The following is a 19,707-nucleotide window of genomic DNA, read 5'->3' as shown; positions in this document are numbered from 1 at the left end:
ACAAGCCCTTAATTAATTAATTGAAAAGAAAGGGAGAAAGATAAGTTCTTGGTCAATAAAATAACACGCATTATTAAATGAATTTTTTTAATTTAAAAAGCTTGCTTAGAAAAGGATGTGGTTGTAAGTTGAGAAATCAAGGTCAGAAGTTTAATGCTCTAAGCAATAAATTTCTACAAGTTACAAAATCAAGTCAGATTGAAAGAGGCAAACATATTTCTCAAATTATTTGAAAAGTTCTTTATGCACTTTTACTAAACATTATAGTTAAATTTTTAGCAAAATCCCATCAATCCAACTTTCACAATACAAAAAAAATAAGATGAAATTGAAAGATAAATAATTAAAATATTCTCTCTCTTAAATAAGCCTAAACAACAAAGACTTTAAAAGGAAAAAACAATTTTTTATAATTTTATACAAAGCAAAAGACTTTGCATATTGAGATAAAAACAAATATATATACAATGAATTTTGTTGTTGGAATGTTGATAAAGTTAAAAAATAGATATAAATCTCTTCTTATAAATCAATTATTTTATTTTATAATTTTTTTAACTTAGATAAAAATGAAAAGATAACTAAATAAAATCATTCCCAGAAAAAGGAAAACAACAAATTGAAAAGGCAGCATTTTCATTAGTTTGGGAAAAGCAGGTAAAAACTAGACATTTTTTAAGGAGAAGAGAGAACAAACGTTTGGAAAAAAAGAACACTAGTACTGTCCTGAAATTCCACAAGACTCTTTCTTCCTACACCTCCATACATTCTTGTGTCACCCCAGACTAAATATGAAAATACTATTTTATCCTTTTTTTTCCACCCCTTGGATTTGAAATAATAAGCCTATGGATTATATAATTTGGATATATTCTGGATTACATAATTCGAAAGTCAATTTCATATTTAGAAAAGACTTTCGGATTATGTAATCCAGAAGCTAATAACACATCTGAAAAAAAGGCTTCCGGATTACATAATCCGAAAGCTAATCTTATGTATAGAAAAGACTTCCAGATTATGTAATCCGGAAGCTAATCACAAAAGACTTCCAGATTACATAATCCGAAAGCTAATTCTGAATCTAGAAAAAGACTTCCGAATTATGTAATCCGAAATATTGAAAAGGATATTTTTGGAATACGAAAAATTTATGGGGGTGGCACAAGAAGATATGGAGGTGCAGGAAGAAGCAACCATCCCACAAACACCTTCCAACCATTTGAAAGTTTTGTATATTATATTTATTTTAATATGATGTAAAGTTATCTCATAATTATATGAAACTATAGTTTTATCAACTTATTAATAATATTTGTAGTTTATGATAATTTTAAAAGAAATGTACAAGATTAAGAATATTTTAAAAAATATTTACATGTTTAAAATACATAAAGAAAAAATATACAAAAGACTAATAAAATGCTTATAACAAAATAATCTATATTTTATTTTTCTGAAAAAAGAATAAAAGAATCACAGACAAATAAATTGTAGATTTCTTCTCAATTTTATTAAAATGCAATTTCTTGCAAATTATTATTCTTAGCAAGATTTATAAGTATTTTATAAAGAAAATCTTCTAAAAAAAATTAGTCATAAATATCTATTTGAATTGTGACTCAATCAGAATTTGGACGGAGGAGTACTTAGATCTTGTTTGAGAAGTGTTTGACTCGTAACTCAATTGAAATTCGGATGAAAAGTATTTGACTATTGATCGAACCAGAAAACAACTTTATACTGAAAGAATTGAAGGATATGAGAAGAGTGCATGAAGAAATCTCGTATAGTGATCACGTACCATACCGAGAGACTCTCCCACATATAAAGGATAAAGGATTGAACGAGGAAGAAGTGAGATAATCACCACAACAAGAGAGAAGAAGGGTATGTGTGAAAAAAAAAGGAGTTAGCTCATGAAATGGGAGTGCTAGAAAGATAGTTGTTAACCTATGGAACTTTTAGTTTGATCATTCTCAACTCAAGCCAAAAGTAATTAAAAATTTAACAATTAAATTCGTTTAGTAAACCGGTCGAATAAAATTACCTTGAAAATTGAATGAGTCATGATTTTGGAAATAATGATGCATTGGTAATTTTATGATGTGAATTGAATTAAAAATTGATATTAACATACCTCATGAATGATTACAAGTAATTAAGCTCATGGAAAAATTGAAACATATTGTGATAACAGAATCAATCATGTGAATACAGATTATAAAAATTGATTCAACTGTTTATGACATAAGGTTTTTGAGGGATAAAAATTGCAGGAAACTACACCATTACAAAGCCACCATTATACTCTTTAGAACTTGTACTGGTAGGCTAAAATCGAGAGGTTTAGGCCGAGAACAACATTAAGTAAACAAGGGGATAAGGTTAAAACCGAGAGGTTTAAACCGAGAGTGAAAAAGATATACATTAAAGAATAAAATAAAATATAAGTACTACTATAAAAATGAAACCCAATTAAGTTTAAAACCTACAGGAGGGGTGTGCAAATAATAAAAAGGTGTAAAGAGAAAGTCCAACAGAAAAGGAGAAAAGCCCATTAAGGAAACCCTATAAATAGAAGTCCAGAGTAAGAAAAAGGTAAGAGTGATTTTATCTGATGAATATTAAACCTTTTCTGACTTTGGCATCGGAGCGACTTGCAGGTACCCCCCACCTGTTGTGAGGAGAAGCCGAGAGCACCAGCCGAGAGGAGAAGCCGAGAGCACCAGCCGCGAGGAAAAGCCAAGAGTTCCCATCGAGGAGAGAAATCAAGTACCCAGCCCAAGATAGTATCCAGTCCAAGATAGTATTCAGCCCAAGATTGAAGGATTAGTCTTGTTAACCTATTTCGAGTGTTCTTGGTCCCTGCTGTAAGAACATTTTGGCGCCCACCGTGGGGCCGAGGGTCAATTGAGAAGGGTTAAAGACAAGATGAGTCAAGGAGGAGAACAAGGTGGAGATCGGGAAGACAATGTTAACATGCCAATGGCAATGCTGGTCCAATTACAAAAAGAATTCGAGATGTTAAAAAAGAATAATGAAGAAGAATTGAGTATGTTGAGAGCCGAAAACGCACACATGAGGAGAAAGTTACAAGAGGAAACGGTTTTGAATTCATCTTTCGAAACTGTTCAACCTGGGATACAAGTGAATGAAAGGCTATATCACAACGAAAGTTCCCAAACCAGAAGAAGATGGCTTGAAAACTCTGGGGTTTGTGCAGGGACATCTTCTAGAAAACATCCGTTTTATGATGTTATAATTGATACTTCGTTGCCTGACAATTGGAAGAACTTGACCATTGACAAATATGATGGGAGTACGGACCCTGATGAGCATATTGCAATATATACTACTCAAATAAGCTTGTATACATGGAATGATGTTGTTATGTGCAAAGTATTTCCTACAACTCTGAAAGGGGCAGCATTGAGCTAGTTTACACGCCTCCCACCTTTGAGTATAGATTGTTTTGATACGTTGATAGAAAAGTTCGGCGCTCAATTTGCAACTAGTCGTCCTCATCATTTAACGTCAATCGCCTTAGTGAACATAAGACAAGAGAAAGGAGAGTCCTTAAGAATGTTCATGGAACGTTTTGGAAAGGTTGCTTTGGGAATCCGAAATCTTAGCCCAGAGGTTACCATGCATCATATGATAACGGCATTAAAACCGGGACCATTTGCCGATAGTCTTTGCAAGAAACCTGCGATCAATTTGGATGAACTAAGGCAACGAGCATCAAAATTTATGCAAATGGAAGAATTAAGGGAGTTTCGAAACCAAGTAAGGGTTGATGGAGGTGAGAAGAGCGTGATAGAAAGAGAACACCCACCTGTTGCAAGAAGAGCCCAAGAAGAGTTCAGAAGTCGAAAGTTCCAGCAATACACACCTCTAAATACAAACAGAGCAAGAATTTTACAGGAAGCCATGGCAGCCGAAATAATACCATCACCAAGAAAAGCAAGAACACCAGAAAGGGCAGACCGCACCAAACATTGTGAATATCATAAAAATCATGGTCATCATACAGAAGAATGTATTGGGTTGAAAGACAGAATAGAAGAGTTGATTCATGCCGGGCAGTTAAAACGTTTTGTTCAAAGGGGAAACGCAAGAGCATGGTTGAGTCCTGAGAGAGATGTGAGAGGGCGAGAGCTGGGTGAAAGAAGGGTTGAAAGGTTTGAAAGGAGAGAAAATAAACGAGTGGAAAAAAGAGATGAAAGAAGGATTGGAAGGCCAGACGAAAGAGGAGATAGAATCTATCAAAACACCCAGTCAGTAAGACGAAGTAGAGAGCGAAGTTTGGGAAGGCCGGTTAGGGGGTCTATAAATACGATCTCAGGAGGTTTTTCTGGGAAGGAATCGTCATCTGCACGAAAGCAACATTGGAGAAATATCAGGGCTGTTAATCATGTTTTTAAAAGAAGAACTTTACCACCAATGCTTTTCACAGACGAAGACTTTCAAGAAATTGATCCAGATCATGATGATCCTATGGTGATCACGGTTGAAATAGCCGAATATGCTGTCATGAAGACCCTGGTTGATCAAGGGAGTTCGGTTGATATCTTGTTCTGGGATACGTTTAAAAGGTTGCATTTGAGAGAAGAAGACATAGTGCCTTTCCGAGAGCAAATCATTGGCTTTTCGGGCGAAAGAGTTAACACAAAGGGATATGTTGATTTGGTAACAACATTTGGAAGAGGTAGCAAAATTAGAAAAATTAAAATCCGATATCTGGTGGTGGACGCATCCACTTCATACAATGTGTTGCTAGGACGATCTTCCTTAAATAAGTTAGGAGCAATCGTGTCAACACCGCATTTGGCCATGAAATTCCCAACAGAAAAAGGAGAGATAGCGACAGTTTATGTCAATCAAAGAGATGCTCGGGAGTGTTATGCGGCAGGTCTAAAAATGAATTTGAAGATGGATAGATATGCTGAAAAAATAGTAGCCATGGTGGACTTGGATCCCAGATTGAATGAGGAAAGGCTGGAGCCGAAAGAAGAAACAACAACAGTAGTGTTAGGCCAAGACGACAGACAGTGCACTTATATAAGTGGAAGTATGCCTGATGAATTGCTTAGCAAACTTATCACACTGTTGCGTAACAATAAGGATTTATTTGCCTGGCAGCCGTCTGATATTCCTGGAATTGATCCAGAGGTAATGTGTCACAAATTATTTGTTTGCCGGGAAGCAAAACCGGTATCTCAAAAACGAAGAAAGTTAGGAGAAGAACGACGACAGGCAGCAATTGAAGAAACTCAAAAATTAATACAAGCTGGTTTTATCCAAGAAGCTAAGTATACTACGTGGTTGTCTAATGTGGTACTCGTCAAAAAACCAAATGGACAATGGAGAATGTGTACAGATTACACCGATTTGAACAAAGCTTGCCCAAAAGACACATATCCATTGCCTAACATAGACCGACTAGTTGATGGGGCATCTGGCCAAGAGATGATGAGTTTCCTTGATGCTTATTCGGGGTATAATCAAATACAGATGTATGCACCTGATATCCCGAAAACAGCTTTCACCACTGATGTTGCAAATTATTGTTATAAAGTCATGCCTTTCGGCTTGAAGAATGCTGGAGCAACATACCAAAGATTGATGGACAAAGTGTTTAAAGAACAGATTGGAAAAAACCTAGAAGTGTACGTTGATGACATGGTCGTTAAATCAAGTGAGATACAGAAACACCTGGAAGATCTTGAAGAAGTGTTTGCTCAAATAAGAAAGTACAATATTCGTCTTAATCCAGAAAAATGCGTTTTCGGCGTCAGAGGAGGAAAATTTTTGGGATTCATGTTGACAAACAGAGGAATCGAAGCCAATCCTGATAAATGTGAGGCAATCATGCAGATGGGAAGACCGAAAAACCTAAAAGAAGTACAAAGGCTAGTAGGAAAGCTGAATTCCTTATCAAGATTTCTGCCAATATTGGCTGAGAAAACCAAACCGATTATAAACTTGTTGAAAAAATCTGAAAACTTTGTGTGGAGTGAACAATGTGAGCAAGCTTTATCTCAAATAAAAAGCATGGTGGCTGAACCTCCAATCTTAGTAAAACCTGTACCCAATCAACCCATCATAGTCTACTTAGCCACTTCAAATGAAGCAATAAGAGCTGCTTTAATCCAAGAAAACCCAGAGCAGAAACCGATATATTTTGTGAGTAGAACCCTACAAAATGCCGAAACCAGATATCCCAAAGTTGAGAGAATTGCCCTAACATTAGTGTATGCTGCAAGACGCCTTCGACCATACTTTCAAAATCATCAGATAATTGTGAGGACAAATTTTCCAATATCTAAAATTTTAAAAAAACCAGAGCTTGCAGGTCGAATGGTGACATGGTCAATGGAGCTTTCGGAGTATGGAATCAAATACGAACCAAGAGGACCAATCAAAGCCCAATCTCTTGCAGATTTTATCATTCAGATGCCAACATCAGCACAACAGGACCAGTGGACTTGGTATGTAGATGGCGCGTCAAGCAAAAGAGGAAGCGGAGCAGGAATAGTACTTGAAGGACCAGATAATTTCCAAGTAGAGATGGCGCTAAGATTCGAGTTCAAAACATCCAACAACTAGGCCGAATATGAACCTCTTGTTGCAGGATTGTTATTAGCCAGAGACATGGGAGTGGAAAATGTCATTTGCAAAACTGATTCACAACTATCGGTGGGACAAGTGCACGGGGAGTATCAGGTAAAAGACCCTTTGTTAATGAAATATTATCATAAAATCTTAAATATTATGCAATGTTTTAACAAAGCCGAGATGAAATATATTCCAAGAGAATTGAATATGAAAGCAGATTCATTGTCTAAGTTAGCAAGCCAACAAAGGCAAGTGCAACACAATTCCGTCATACAACAAACCCTCAGTCATCCGACAGTTAGTCTGGACGAATGCTTCAATATTATAACATCCAAAGATGACTGGATAAAAACATACATCGAAATCATAAAGACCCAGGAGCAAGGTGTTGAGCCGGATGCCAAAACAGCAAAGAAAGTCGATAGTTTCATTCTAATCGGTGATGAGCTATATAAAAGGGGATATTCCATGCCCCTGTTAAAATGTTTGACCAAAGAACAAGCAGAATATGTGGTCAAAGAACTTCATGAAGGAATTTGTGGACTGCATTGCGGAGCTCGAACAATGGCCACAAAGGTTTGTAGAGCTGGTTATTATTGGCCAACAATCCGAGAGGATTGTGAAGTTTATGTCAAAACATGTAGAAAATGCCAAGAGTTTGGGAGCTTAAATCATATCCCAGCGCAGGAGTTGCAAGAAATTATATCTCCATGGCCATTTGCAAAATGGGGAATTGATATACTTGGCCCATTCCCACTTGGACGAGGCCAAACAAAATTCATGATAGTAGCTGTAGACTACTTTACAAAATGGATAGAAGCAGAGGCATTGACAAAGATAACGGCACAGCAAGTCCAAACGTTTGTATGGAAAAATATAATATGTCGATTCGGAATCCCACATACTATTGTAAGTGACAATGGCCGACAATTCATTGACAAAAAACTTATGGAATTTTATGCAGATTTGGGAATCAAGCCCACAACCACTTCAGTTGAACATCCGCAAACGAATGGACAAGCCGAAGCCGCAAACAAGGTTATTCTTGGACAATTAAAAAAGAGGTTGGGGACTGCTAAAGGATTATGGGCAGAGAAATTACCGGAGATCTTATGGGCATATCGTTGTACACCGCAAACATCAACTGGAGAAACACCGTTCAATCTCACTTACGGAACAGATGCAATGTTACCAGTAGAAGTTAATGAACCCACATTAAGAAGACAAATGGAAGACTGGAATATCAACAATGAGTGTTTGAGAACCGATCTTGATCTTATTGAAGAACTTAGAGAAAAAGCAAAAATAAAGGAGACTGCAGTCAAACGAAGAGCAATGAAGAGATTTAATGCAAAAGTAAAATTTAGGGATTTTAAAGAAGGTGATCTGGTATGGAGAATGCGAACTGATGCTCGAAAGGATCCACGACATGGAAAGTTGGCATCCAATTGGGAAGGTCCTTTTAGGGTGCTAGAAAACTTACAAAATGGAGCTTATAGATTAGAAACTTTGGAAGAGAAAGTGATACCGAGAACCTGGAATGCAAGTCATCTAAAATTTTATTTTAGTTAAAATAGATGTAAAAAGAAGACTATGTAATTATTTATCATATAATGAAGAAGAATTCTCAAGAAACAATCTGTCTTGTTATCTTCCATTATGTACATATTCATTCTTCGTTTCTCGACCTTGGATGCTTTCACTTCAGGTGAAATCCCACCCGAGAATAGAATTACATAACTTCTTTGGGCTTGGATGCTTTCATTTCAGGTGAAATCCCACCCGAGAATAGAATTACATAACTTCTTTGGGCTTGGATGCTTTCATTTCAGGTGAAATCCCACCCGAGAATAGATTTACACAATTTCTTTGGGTTTGGATGCTTTCATTTCAGGTGAAATCCCACCCGAGAGTTGATTTACATAACTTTTTTGGGCTTGGATGCTTTCACTTCAGGTGAAATCCCTCCCGAACAAACATAAATATACTTCTCACTTTTGAAAGCCTTCAAATCAGATGAAATCCCTGCCATCAGAATCTTCCTTTAAAACTGTCAATCTTAAACGTTTTATCTCAAACGAAAACCGAAAGATCAGAGTTAAAAGATACATGATCTTTACACCTTCAAAAAACGCCAGGTCTAAAGCAGTAACTTTACAATTCGAAAAACCGAAAGCTACTCATCCAAAATACATTGCTAAACCGACAATTGCATATTCCAATCAATCATGTATCAATTATGAATCAACCTTAATAAATTAAAGGTTTCTGATTAATAACTTTATACTTCACAATTTAAAAGATAAAAAATGCTTGTGCGATAAAACCGAAAGCAAATAATCCAATACGATAAAACCGAAAGCAAATAATCCAATGCGATAATCATGGGGTAATATACTTTTTTAAATCCCAATCGAAAGAACCCGGTAACAATTTTATTAACAAATGAATGTTTTAAATTTAAAATAAATAACCCAAGGGGTCAATATTGGGTTAAACATCGAAAGGCCTTTAATATTAAATGATTATAATCCGAAATATCACGCTTAAAAAACCAAAAGGTCCAGGTTACAACATAGTCAATATCTTCATGCTCTAACTGAATGTCATGTTTAAACTAATGATCATTAAAACCGAGAGGTGAGCTCAAACAATTCTAAAATTTTTAACGCTTTCAACATAAAGAAAACCGAAAACTAACAAGTCTCACAATGATTATAACCGAAAGAAAATTTTAACCAGACAACATAATATAAAGGATAAAATTACGATGATAACCACAAAAGCTTAAACATTTATATTAACAAAGTTCCCAAAAAGGAATTACATCACGAATGCAAACATCCAACAAACCCAGCATTCCAAAACAATTGTACTTCTCAGCAAGTAACCGAGAGGTAACCGACAAACTATAAAACTTAAAACCCTATACCTAATTTTCGATATTAATATCTTCAGCATCATTATCCGGAATCTCATTAGCAGGAACTAGCTCACCATTATAAAAGTCCTTCTTAACATCAAAATTACCTTCATCAATAGGAATCTTATAAAAGTATTTTGCTTGTTGAAGAGCCTTCTCAAAGCCAAGTTTGTGTTGTTCAAATATAAAACTTTCAGCTTCAAAAACATTAGTCCTTAGCTGATTAATCTCCTCATCCATAAGTTTGATGGTGTTCTTGTCGGATTCATTCGCAGAAGATAACGTTGATACCTTCTCGGTCAAAAGTTGATTATCCTTGAACAATTGAGCATTCTCTGCGCTAGATTTCAGATTTTCATTCTTCAAATCAGAAATTTCTTTTCCAAGACCTTCATTCTCGATTTCTTGTTCCTTTTTCTGTTTTTTCATCTTTTCTAACTCTAAAGATAAAGAGTTCATCCTTTCCTTATACTCAGCAAGATCATTCTTCAATTTTTCAAATTCAGATAACGACACGCAGTTCCCATTCTTCTCTTTCATCATTTTTCCAATCAAAAGATTTCTACTTGACAATTCAATAACAGAATCCGCTAATGAAGCAACATCCATATTTTTCAGCATATTGTAAGATGATTCACTAAAAGATGTTTGAACAAACTTTGCATACTTAGTCGTAGCACTAAAAATCGTCTCAGGAAGAGGTTCAGATGAAACATTTTCACTATGGCGATGGCGCCGAGAAGACGAATGTGACCTCTTGCTACTCCTATCTCGTTTCTTTGATTTCTTCGAAGGACCAGCAACATCGACATTACTTGTCGGTTCCACCACGTCAACATTAGCAATAGGTTCCACGGTTTCTACTTTCACAACAGGATTTACCACATTCTCACGTCAGGGAGTTACATCACCCACTTTGTTCAGCAATTTCGAAAAGTAAGATCGAGCTTTCGGATTAGTGCTTGCCATCAGAGCTGAAAATCAATAAAAAATTTAGCAAAGTTAAAAAACTCATCCTAAAAAGCAAGAAAATGCGGAACAACCACGTACCAGTAAGATCTTCTCGAGGATGTGATGAAGTATACAACTTAGCAAGGCACGAGTGGGAACTTGGTACGAGAAACGACTAAAAATTTCAATAACATGACGATCGGCCACACCCATCGAATGAAAGGATATTGAGTTAAACTTCACAGGATCTTTCGTCCAATACAGAGGAAATTTTGGAGAATTTCCATTAAAGAAGTATTCTCTTCCTATTGGCTCTATTAGAATTTTGAAAAAACTTCCCTTAAAATCCTTATACGACGACGTAAAAGGCTTAAGAAAACACACGTTGGATTTGCTAATAAGGGATAGCCACCCCGGCCGTTTACTAGGCCGAGAACTATAATAGTATAGAAACGCAGAGGGACTAGGAGAAAGTGACAATAATTTACACAAAATACTGAATGCTTGCATCGCAGCCCAACCATTAGGATGAAGCTGAGTAGGAGCAACATTAAGAAAATTAAGAACGCCCATTTGAAAATTGTTCAAAGGCAATCGAATATGAAGATCTCTGAAAAAGCAAGCATAAAAATAAAAAAATTCATAGCTATCACCTTCTCGGCCATGACACACATTATCAACATCTCCAACACGCCGAAATGAAATGATATCATTTTCAATATCAGAATAATAAATTTGAGAACGGGAAAGAAAACTCCGAAGTTCGTTAGCAGAACGATACTTCGAGAAATACTCTCGGACTTTAGGATTAACCCATTGATAACCAGGACGAAGGTTTTTCTGGGGCACGATAAATTCAAATTCTTGAGGAATATCAACCGCAGGAGCTCCACTTGAATCATTCATACAAGATGGAGTAGCATATGAAGATTTCGACTCAGGAGGAACTTCTTCTCGAACCACTCGGCCAGTTGATTCACCACCCGCGCTTGAAAATTCATCAGTAGCAGAAGAACTTGAAAGAGACATTACCTTTGCAAGAATCGAACGAAGATTGACAATATGCTTCTTTCTCAACAGCAGCAAATCTCACACAATCATAAAAAACCCAATGGCAAACCTATTTATAGCCCAGAGAAAACCCTAGAATTTCAAACGTTATAAATAATGTGGCACCATTCAAAAATATGTCATCTAACGGTCAAAATGGCAAGTTCCTGTCAAGTCATGTAAACTGAGCAAAATAAAGCGCAGAAACCAAAGCGTTCCATATCAAATCAAATCAAATGTCAAAATTATTATATTATATTAAGACACAAATATTTGTTTAAACTTAAAATAAAATATTTCTGTCTCGGGGGCTAGTGTACTGGTAGGCTAAAACCGAGAGGTTTAGGCCGAGAACAACATTAAGTAAACAAGGGGATAAGGTTAAAACCGAGAGTGAAAAAGATATACATTAAAGAATAAAATAAAATATAAGTACTACTATAAAAATGAAACCCAATTAAGTTTAAAACCTACAGGAGGGGTGTGTAAATAATAAAAAGGTGTAAAGAGAAAGTCCAACAGAAAAGGAGAAAAGCCCATTAAGGAAACCCTATAAATAGAAGTCCAGAGTAAGAAAAAGGTAAGAGTGATTTTATCTGATGAATATTAAACCTTTTCTGACTTTGGCATCGGAGCGACTTGCAGGTACCCCCCACCTGTTGTGAGGAGAAGCCGAGAGCACCAGCCGAGAGGAGAAGCCGAGAGCACCAGCCGAGAGCACCAGCCGAGAGGAGAAGCCGAGAGCACCAGCCGCGAGGAAAAGCCAAGAGTTCCCATCGAGGAGAGAAATCAAGTACCCAGCCCAAGATAGTATTCAGCCCAAGATAGTATTCAGCCCAAGATTGAAGGATTAGTCTTGTTAACCTATTTCGAGTGTTCTTGGTCCCTGCTGTAAGAACAGAACTTAAAACAGACTAGAAGAAGAGACAGGATTAAGTATCAGATCAAATGATTTATTCTGAACAATATCACAATGAAATTTCAGGATATTAGATTTTGAGGAGATCTATGTGCTTGGCCAAAATTAAATCTTGAGAATTAAAATGTCACTTATGACAAACAGATATAATTATTTTTTTCATAACTGAAACACAGGTCCTTAATTAATTGAAAAGAAAGGGAGAAAGATAAGATATTGATCAATAAAATAACAAGCATTATTAAATTAATAATATTAATTTAAAAAGTCTTGCTCCGAAAAGGATGTGGTTGTAAGTTGAGAAATCAAGGTCAGAAGTTTAATGCTCTAAGCAATAAATTTCTACAAGTTACAAAATGAAGTCAGATAGAAAGAGACAAACATATCTATCAAATTATTTGAAAAGTTCTTTATGCACTTTTATTAAACATTATAGTTAAATTTTTGGTAAAATTGTAACATCTCATAGATTACATTTAACTATTACAATAAAACTTTTACTCATTTTTATATAAATTTAGAGTTTTTCAAAAAAAAATTATTACATGGTTAGGACTTATAGAAATACAAATATTTACAATATAAGGTTTTAAAGATCATCCTAAGGCCCTCCGGAAAACCTGTATGATCATCTGCTCGTGTACATAGTATTGTCATCGCAGTTCACAACACAACAAGAAAAATAAGGGTAAGCTAGTGAAAATAAAATTTTATAAATACACAATTAAATCAAAAAGAGAAAACTAAATTACATGGATCAATTTCTCAATTATTCAATCTTCTTCAAATCTCATCATAAAGCAATCACATGGATCTACACATCCAGGATATTCGACAAACAGAATAACATTTGACGCCTTTCGGAAGACCCGTATTAAGTAAGTCCTACCAGGGTAAGTTCAATACAACCCAAGTCATGCATCTCATATGTCACGGTGTGCATGAACTCCCTCATCAGCTTCTCACCCACCTGATATCTTAGTCTATGTGACTTAGTGATACAACCCAAGTAGCTATGAAGATGACCAAGGAAGACAAAAAACAAAGCACATGATGAACAGTCATCTCAGCAAACAATTCATAACCTTATCAAGGATCACATGGACCTCACCAAAGGAGCCGGGCATAAACCAACACACCAATTATTCTTCTTTTTGGTCTTCTTATAAGATACAAATATGTTGTAAATAATTTAGGCTCTCTTTAGTGATCCAAATAGCAAAGAGAGGCTAAAATAAGGTGTCTTTATCATAACAGGGGTGTAGGTATCATTTTAACTTGTTCCTAGCCCTTTAGGAAGACAATTTGACCTAGTTTCTAAAAGGACAAGCCTAGGATGCGGGTTTGACTTAGTCAAACCCTAAGGCTACCCATTTCTTCCCTTTTCTCATCCTACCCCTCTTGCTTGTTTTCCAAGGCTTCTTCACCTATAAATAGGAGGTCTAACCATTGTATTTTACATGTTGAATTTTGAGAAGTAAAGAAACTCTGCATATTTTGTAAGAGCTTATAGTGAGACTTGTTTCCTCTTTACATGGTCTTATCTTGGAGAGTGTGAGACTCTCAAGTGGCGGCCCTTCCACTTATCTTGATCTTAATTAAATTTAAAATAAATTATATACGGATTCATTATAGAAAAACTAAATATCGTTGTCTCCCATCTCTGCTAACATTTTTCCATCCTAAAAGTTTGTATTTTTACTTCCTGGAGGCAAACCACTTTAACACCTTCCAACCTAATAAGATCCTTAATATATCTCTCCTTCATAGGACTCCCAAACCCTATTTCATTCATGGAAAGTATTTCATTGATAACCCAAATTCCCCCCGCTAACTTTAAATTCCTATCCCTAGTTTCAAGCTCTATTCACTAAAACTATGAAAGAAATTTCACAAAGTGCTTTATTGCTTATCTTTTACAAATGGAAATAGGAAACTAGTGAAACAACATACATGCCTTATTTTTGCTTTATAAGACTTCATATATACATTATAAGATGGTCATATATATGCCTAGGAAACTAGTTTATCTCTTGGCAGAACTACTACTACTCACAAGGAAGAATTCATAGTTTTTTCACTAAGATATTGACCCCATGCTCAGGCTCTATGAGCAACCTAAGAGTAGGCGAATGAACGTAGTGTGGAGAGAGTGAGAAAGTGAATTTGGACAATATGAGAGATATGAGCATCTTAAGTTCGATAATAGCCAAGTTTTGTCCTAGACACACTCGTGGACCAAGCCCGAAGGGCATGTAGACGTGTGGCAACTTACAAGAACCTATGGTTCCATTGGCAAATCTTTCTGGCTTGAATTTGTAGGCATCATCTCCCCATATATCTGGATTTGAATGCAAACTTACTATCATTATCCAAAGGTTAAACCCTTTGGGAACATCAAGGTTCCCAAATTTCATGTCCTTCAAGAATTCTCTTGACACCACAGTCACAGGAGGATAAAGGCGCAGTGCTTCATGAATAACCATTGCTAGCTGCCACAATAAATGCAAGTTATGGTTGATGGTATTTTCAAATTCTCAATATCTTAATATGAAAATAATATACATTGTAATATCACTATGAAAAATAATTAGGAATTCGAATTGCTTCCATTATAGCATAGCAGTTATTACTTTATCTAATAGAAATCAATTTGTTAGTACAGGCATTATGAGTTTAGAATAATAGTTTGATGTATCATTTATTTACACTAGACCGTCTAATTTGTTAAGAGATGGTTTTGTCTGTTTGTTTTTCTTTTTATTGTGTATATACCTTTTTTGCCTCACTTTGGCATGATGCAATAATATGTTTCTTTGCTTGTTCTTTTCTAGTCCTCTCTCTCTTTAATTTATGTTGTTCTTTTGCTGTTACGGAAAATTCTGAGTTCAACAAACCAGTTGTTGAGAGGATATAATACATGGCATACTGTTAGTATAGAACAACAACTTTGTTATGCTAAAGGATATATCATTGGGGAGGCTAACTCAATTTGAAACCACTAGTATATAACTTGTTTTTGTAGTGTATGTTGCCAAAGGATCTTACCTGCTTCATCTTACCAAGCATACCTAAATCTGGGATTCTTCCATTGCAAATTTCCAGCACCTCAGTGCGAACACGATCTTGCCAATCTTGGTTTGAGGCCAACAGCATCAGGCACCATGTAGCTGCAACTGCAGTTGACTCAAAACCGGCCAAGTACATATTCTTGCAGTTATCAACAACAAAATTTTCAATGGCATTTTTACTTAGGTTACTATCCTTAACATTTTCAAAAATCATTTGCAGCAAGTCCTTCTGATGAAAAGAACTTTTCTTTCTTTCCTTCACCACCTTGAGTATCTTTTCATTCACCTCCTTTTCTAATGTCCATATTTCTCTATTCGTCTTTGTTGGAAGGTAGCTGTAAACAAGCACAAGTAAATTAATCTTAAATTGAAAAATGGAAAGGACAATATAACAACAATATTTTTGGTGCTATATAAAGAAAAACTGCACTGCACCTCATGCCAGGGATACATTTGGACATATTTTTCCAGGACAACAACTCTTGGAGAGTGTTGAGTTTCAAGAAAATTTCTTCACTCTTGGCATAACTGCTTCCGAAGCATGCTCTTGAAATAACATTCCCAGAGAAATTTCTTAAGCACTCATCAATTTTGATGTCAGCAACTCCACCTTCTGCTTCTATTTTATTACTCCACAAGTTTAGCACAGATACAGCAGACTCGCTAATTATATTCATCATTCCCTTGGGAGCACAAAAAATAAAGTTATTGCAAGTTAGGAGCCAATGTAATCAAGTATATGTGAATATCAAGCAAAATGAAAACCTTATATACCTTAAGCTTTCCCATGTATAGTTCTGGAGCTACGATCTTTCTTTGATGGACCCATTCTGCCCCATTTGAATATAAAACTCCTTTTCCCACCAAAGGCCGTTGTTGTTTAAATTGATATGCAGGCTTCCCCAAGTCCAAGGATGTGCATACACTGAACTCTCTCACTATGTCTGGTTGGTCCACGCACAATATTGGAATGGTTCCAAGAGAAAACATGAACACTTGACCTGTTTACACAAGATATTTGAAACATGGTGATTCTCAAATCAGTCAAACTATTTTGCAACATCAATGTACACATAAACTGAAGGTGAGAAATCCTGCATACGTACTTGTTATCTAAATAACACAATACTATGCAATTACTACTCTGATTGGAGAGTAGTGAAAAAATGGATTCCTATATATCCAAGTTACACCTATAAGCAGTTTATTTGAGCTAGTACCCCAGCAATCTGAAATTCTAATACTGATAGGTTTCATTGATAATGCTGAAACTAAGTAATGAACTTGATATATTAAGAGAATGAAACATACCATATTGATCTCTCCATTTATTAAACAATGGAAAGAGAAGAGCAGCACAGTTGTGAGAGGAAGGGAATTCAGAAGAAGACTTTGAAGTGGCAGACTGAGCTTTCTTTAACTCCAAAAGATTTCCAAGCAGTAGAGTTGGAGGTGGACCATTGATGCCTTGCTTCATTAGCTTAGAACGAAGCCTATTTGGCTTCTCCACTAACAAAGTGTACAGATAACATAACAGCCCAACAAAACCAAGAAATACAACAGATATCAAAAACTGAGAATCAAATTCAAGCTTCATGGTTAGAAAACACCTCTTGTGTGCAGACTAAATCACATACAAGCTCTGTTGTGGTTTGATATAGAACATGTGTGTCTTTATATATAGAGAAGCACAATAATGAAAGAGATTGGATGCTGAGAAAATGTGTAAAATTAAAATATAGATATTTGAAGAAAGAGATTGGATGGTGAGAAAATGTGTAAAATTAAAATATAGATATTTGAAGAAAGAGATTGGATGCTGAGAAAATGTGTAAAATTAAAATATAGATATTTGAAGAAAGAGATTGGATGCTGAGAAAATGTGTAAAATTAAAATATAGATATTTGAAGAAAGAGATTGGATGCTGAGAAAATGTGTAAAATTAAAATATAGATATTTGAAGAATAGCATTGGATATACTTTAACTTTGGAGTTTAGCGTTAGAGGTGCTTATGGATAAGTGCCTAATTTCATTAACAGTTACGAATTTATATATAAAATAATTCCTAATTTATGAATTTATACATTTTTAGGAAAGATTGGAGATTTGGAATAAAGGAGAATAATTTGAGCTAAAAAGATAAAGCCGGAAGGTCCTAGAATGAAAAAAGATGCAAAGAAAGATTTGTCATTTTTTATATTTTATCATTTAACTCATTAACGCGCGACACAGGAAGCAACCTAACCCTAGAAAAACTAGGATAAATAGAGGGCTATAGGCTCAACCCTAGTGTGCCAGATTGAGAGGAAAACACCACATAGAGTGAATTGTAATTTGTAATCAATTGAGAGAATGGAAGGTGATAGAAGTATGCATGGCTAATTCTACTCTTTGGGATTGGGAGTAATCTGTTCAAACTCTTATGTATTGATGTGATATCTTATATATTAATATTCAGTTTTTGATTGATTATTGGTATTGTTGTTTTACTTTTAATTTTCCGTGACAAATTGAGAATATTAAATCTGACCGGGAGGTATTTGTAGAGTTTGGACCTAAACAACAATATTTAACATATTTGAGTGCTAGGAATAGACTTGAAATGTTAATTGCTATTAAACGTCTAAGTTATGTTGTTCTAAGTTGTTCTTATAATTATGCGAGGGATTAATAGTTAGGGGACATTCTTAAGGATTTTATATGCGAGGAATCAATATAAATGATTTTTATACGAGCATCAATTTCAATCAAAGAACTTAATATTGACATGCTAATCAAAATACTTGAGAGTGAGATAGATGAAACTAATCCTTATGCTTCCAATTGAAACAACTAATTTTTTATCTGTTTTCTTATTGATCAGTGTCAACACAATTAATTCAAAACTCTTTTAATTATTCTGTTTTTATATTTAGCGATTATTGTACCTGATATGTGGGATCGATATCTGTCCTTAGGGAACAATTATTACTTCTGACAAACGCGGTGCACTTGCCGTAAAAAGTCATCAAGCTTTTGGCGTGTTGCCGGGGAACAGGTTTGAATTGTTGAGTATAATTTCTTAAATATTGTGAATATACTAACTATTTTTTTAGATGTGAATAATTTTGTTTTTTTTTGTTTTCAGATCTGTATATTTTTTATTTTTTATTTTTGTAAAGATTTTGTTTTTTTTTCTAGTTTTGAATATGTAAAGAGTTTTTTTTAATGTGAATATGTTTGTTTTTTTTGTAAAACTGTTATTTTTATGTTAATATTTTTTCTTTTAAGTTTTTTTTTTATTTGTTTACTTTATTTATTTTATTTTGATTTTGTTTTGTTATATTTTATTTTATTCTTTACTTTTTTGTTTTTATATTGTTTACGTTTTTTCACTGTAATTATTTGATTTTATTTTTGTTTTTATTCTTATTTTTATTTTATTTTGATTTGGATTTTGTTTTATCATATTTTATTTTTACGTTTAGCGTAGTTTTTATTTATTTATTATTTATTACTATTAGTTTCTGTTTTATTTTTGTTTCATTTTTATTTTATTTTATTTATTTTTCTTAATAGTTATTTATTTAGTTATTTATTTTATTTTATTTTATTTTTATTTTTAGTTTTATTATTTTTCTTGATTTCATTCTTAGTTTTTATTTTACGCAAGTTTTTTTTCTATCTATATATTTTGTTTTAGTTTTCTTAGTTAGTTAGTTATTTTATTTTTATTTTTTTTTATTTTGTATTTTTTTAGTTTTTATATATTATTCTTGTTTTTTTTTATTTTATTTTTCTCTTTGTTAAAAATTATAGTTTTATTATTTTATTTAGTTTTTAGTTTTTATTTAAGTAAGTTTTTGTTTCTTTTATTTTATTTTTTTGTTCTGTTTTTCATTTACTATTTATTTCTCTTTCTTTTGTTATTTTAAATTTTCTGTTTTTCTTTATTTCATTTAAAAAAAAAAAACTATTTGCTTGTTATACTAATCTTTGCTTGAGTTGTCTTAAGATATTAAGAAAACAAGTTTTTATAAATTGAGCAATTGAGAAGACAACATGGAAGAATAGAAGTTAAAAATAAAGAAAAGAGAAGAAAGGAGAAGTTAGAAAAGATTGAGAGATGATGACCGTACCTATCACCAGTTGAGAGAGAACATATGGGTTTAGTAATGAAGTGGCTAGGGA

At 34.3% G+C, this 19,707-nt stretch overlaps 2 protein-coding genes across 3 annotated transcripts; one reads left to right on the top strand and one right to left on the bottom strand.

Moving 5' to 3' along the window:
* The first annotated feature begins 3,591 nt into the window (after positions 1-3,591).
* Positions 3,592-6,612, top strand: LOC137833502 (uncharacterized). The gene has a single exon (XM_068641847.2). It carries the CDS (start codon positions 3,592-3,594, stop codon positions 6,610-6,612), a length of 3,021 nt encoding a protein of 1,006 aa, XP_068497948.2.
* Positions 6,613-11,665: 5,053 nt separating this feature from the next.
* Positions 11,666-17,296, bottom strand: LOC137831589 (cytochrome P450 714C2). Of its 2 annotated transcripts, none has more exons than XM_090302988.1 (5): positions 16,847-17,296; positions 16,310-16,536; positions 15,971-16,218; positions 15,513-15,870; positions 11,666-12,431 (listed from the first exon to the last, which is right to left on the bottom strand). In XM_090302988.1, exons 1-5 carry the CDS (start codon positions 17,130-17,132, stop codon positions 12,405-12,407), a joined length of 1,146 nt encoding a protein of 381 aa, XP_090159114.1. In that variant the 5' UTR covers positions 17,133-17,296; the 3' UTR covers positions 11,666-12,404. The 2 variants fall into 2 exon arrangements, with proteins under 2 accessions (XP_090159114.1, XP_068495428.1); XM_068639327.2 differs by lacking the exon at positions 11,666-12,431 and adding an exon at positions 14,344-14,956.
* Between the last annotated feature and the right edge of the window lie 2,411 nt (positions 17,297-19,707).

The sequence above is a fragment of the Phaseolus vulgaris genome, chromosome 6, assembly GCF_051622355.1.
Source record: "Phaseolus vulgaris cultivar YP4 chromosome 6, ASM5162235v1, whole genome shotgun sequence".
Lineage (NCBI taxonomy): Eukaryota > Viridiplantae > Streptophyta > Magnoliopsida > Fabales > Fabaceae > Phaseolus > Phaseolus vulgaris.
The sequence above is the reverse complement of the archived record's forward strand: the minus strand, read 5'-3'. Positions and strand labels throughout refer to the sequence as shown.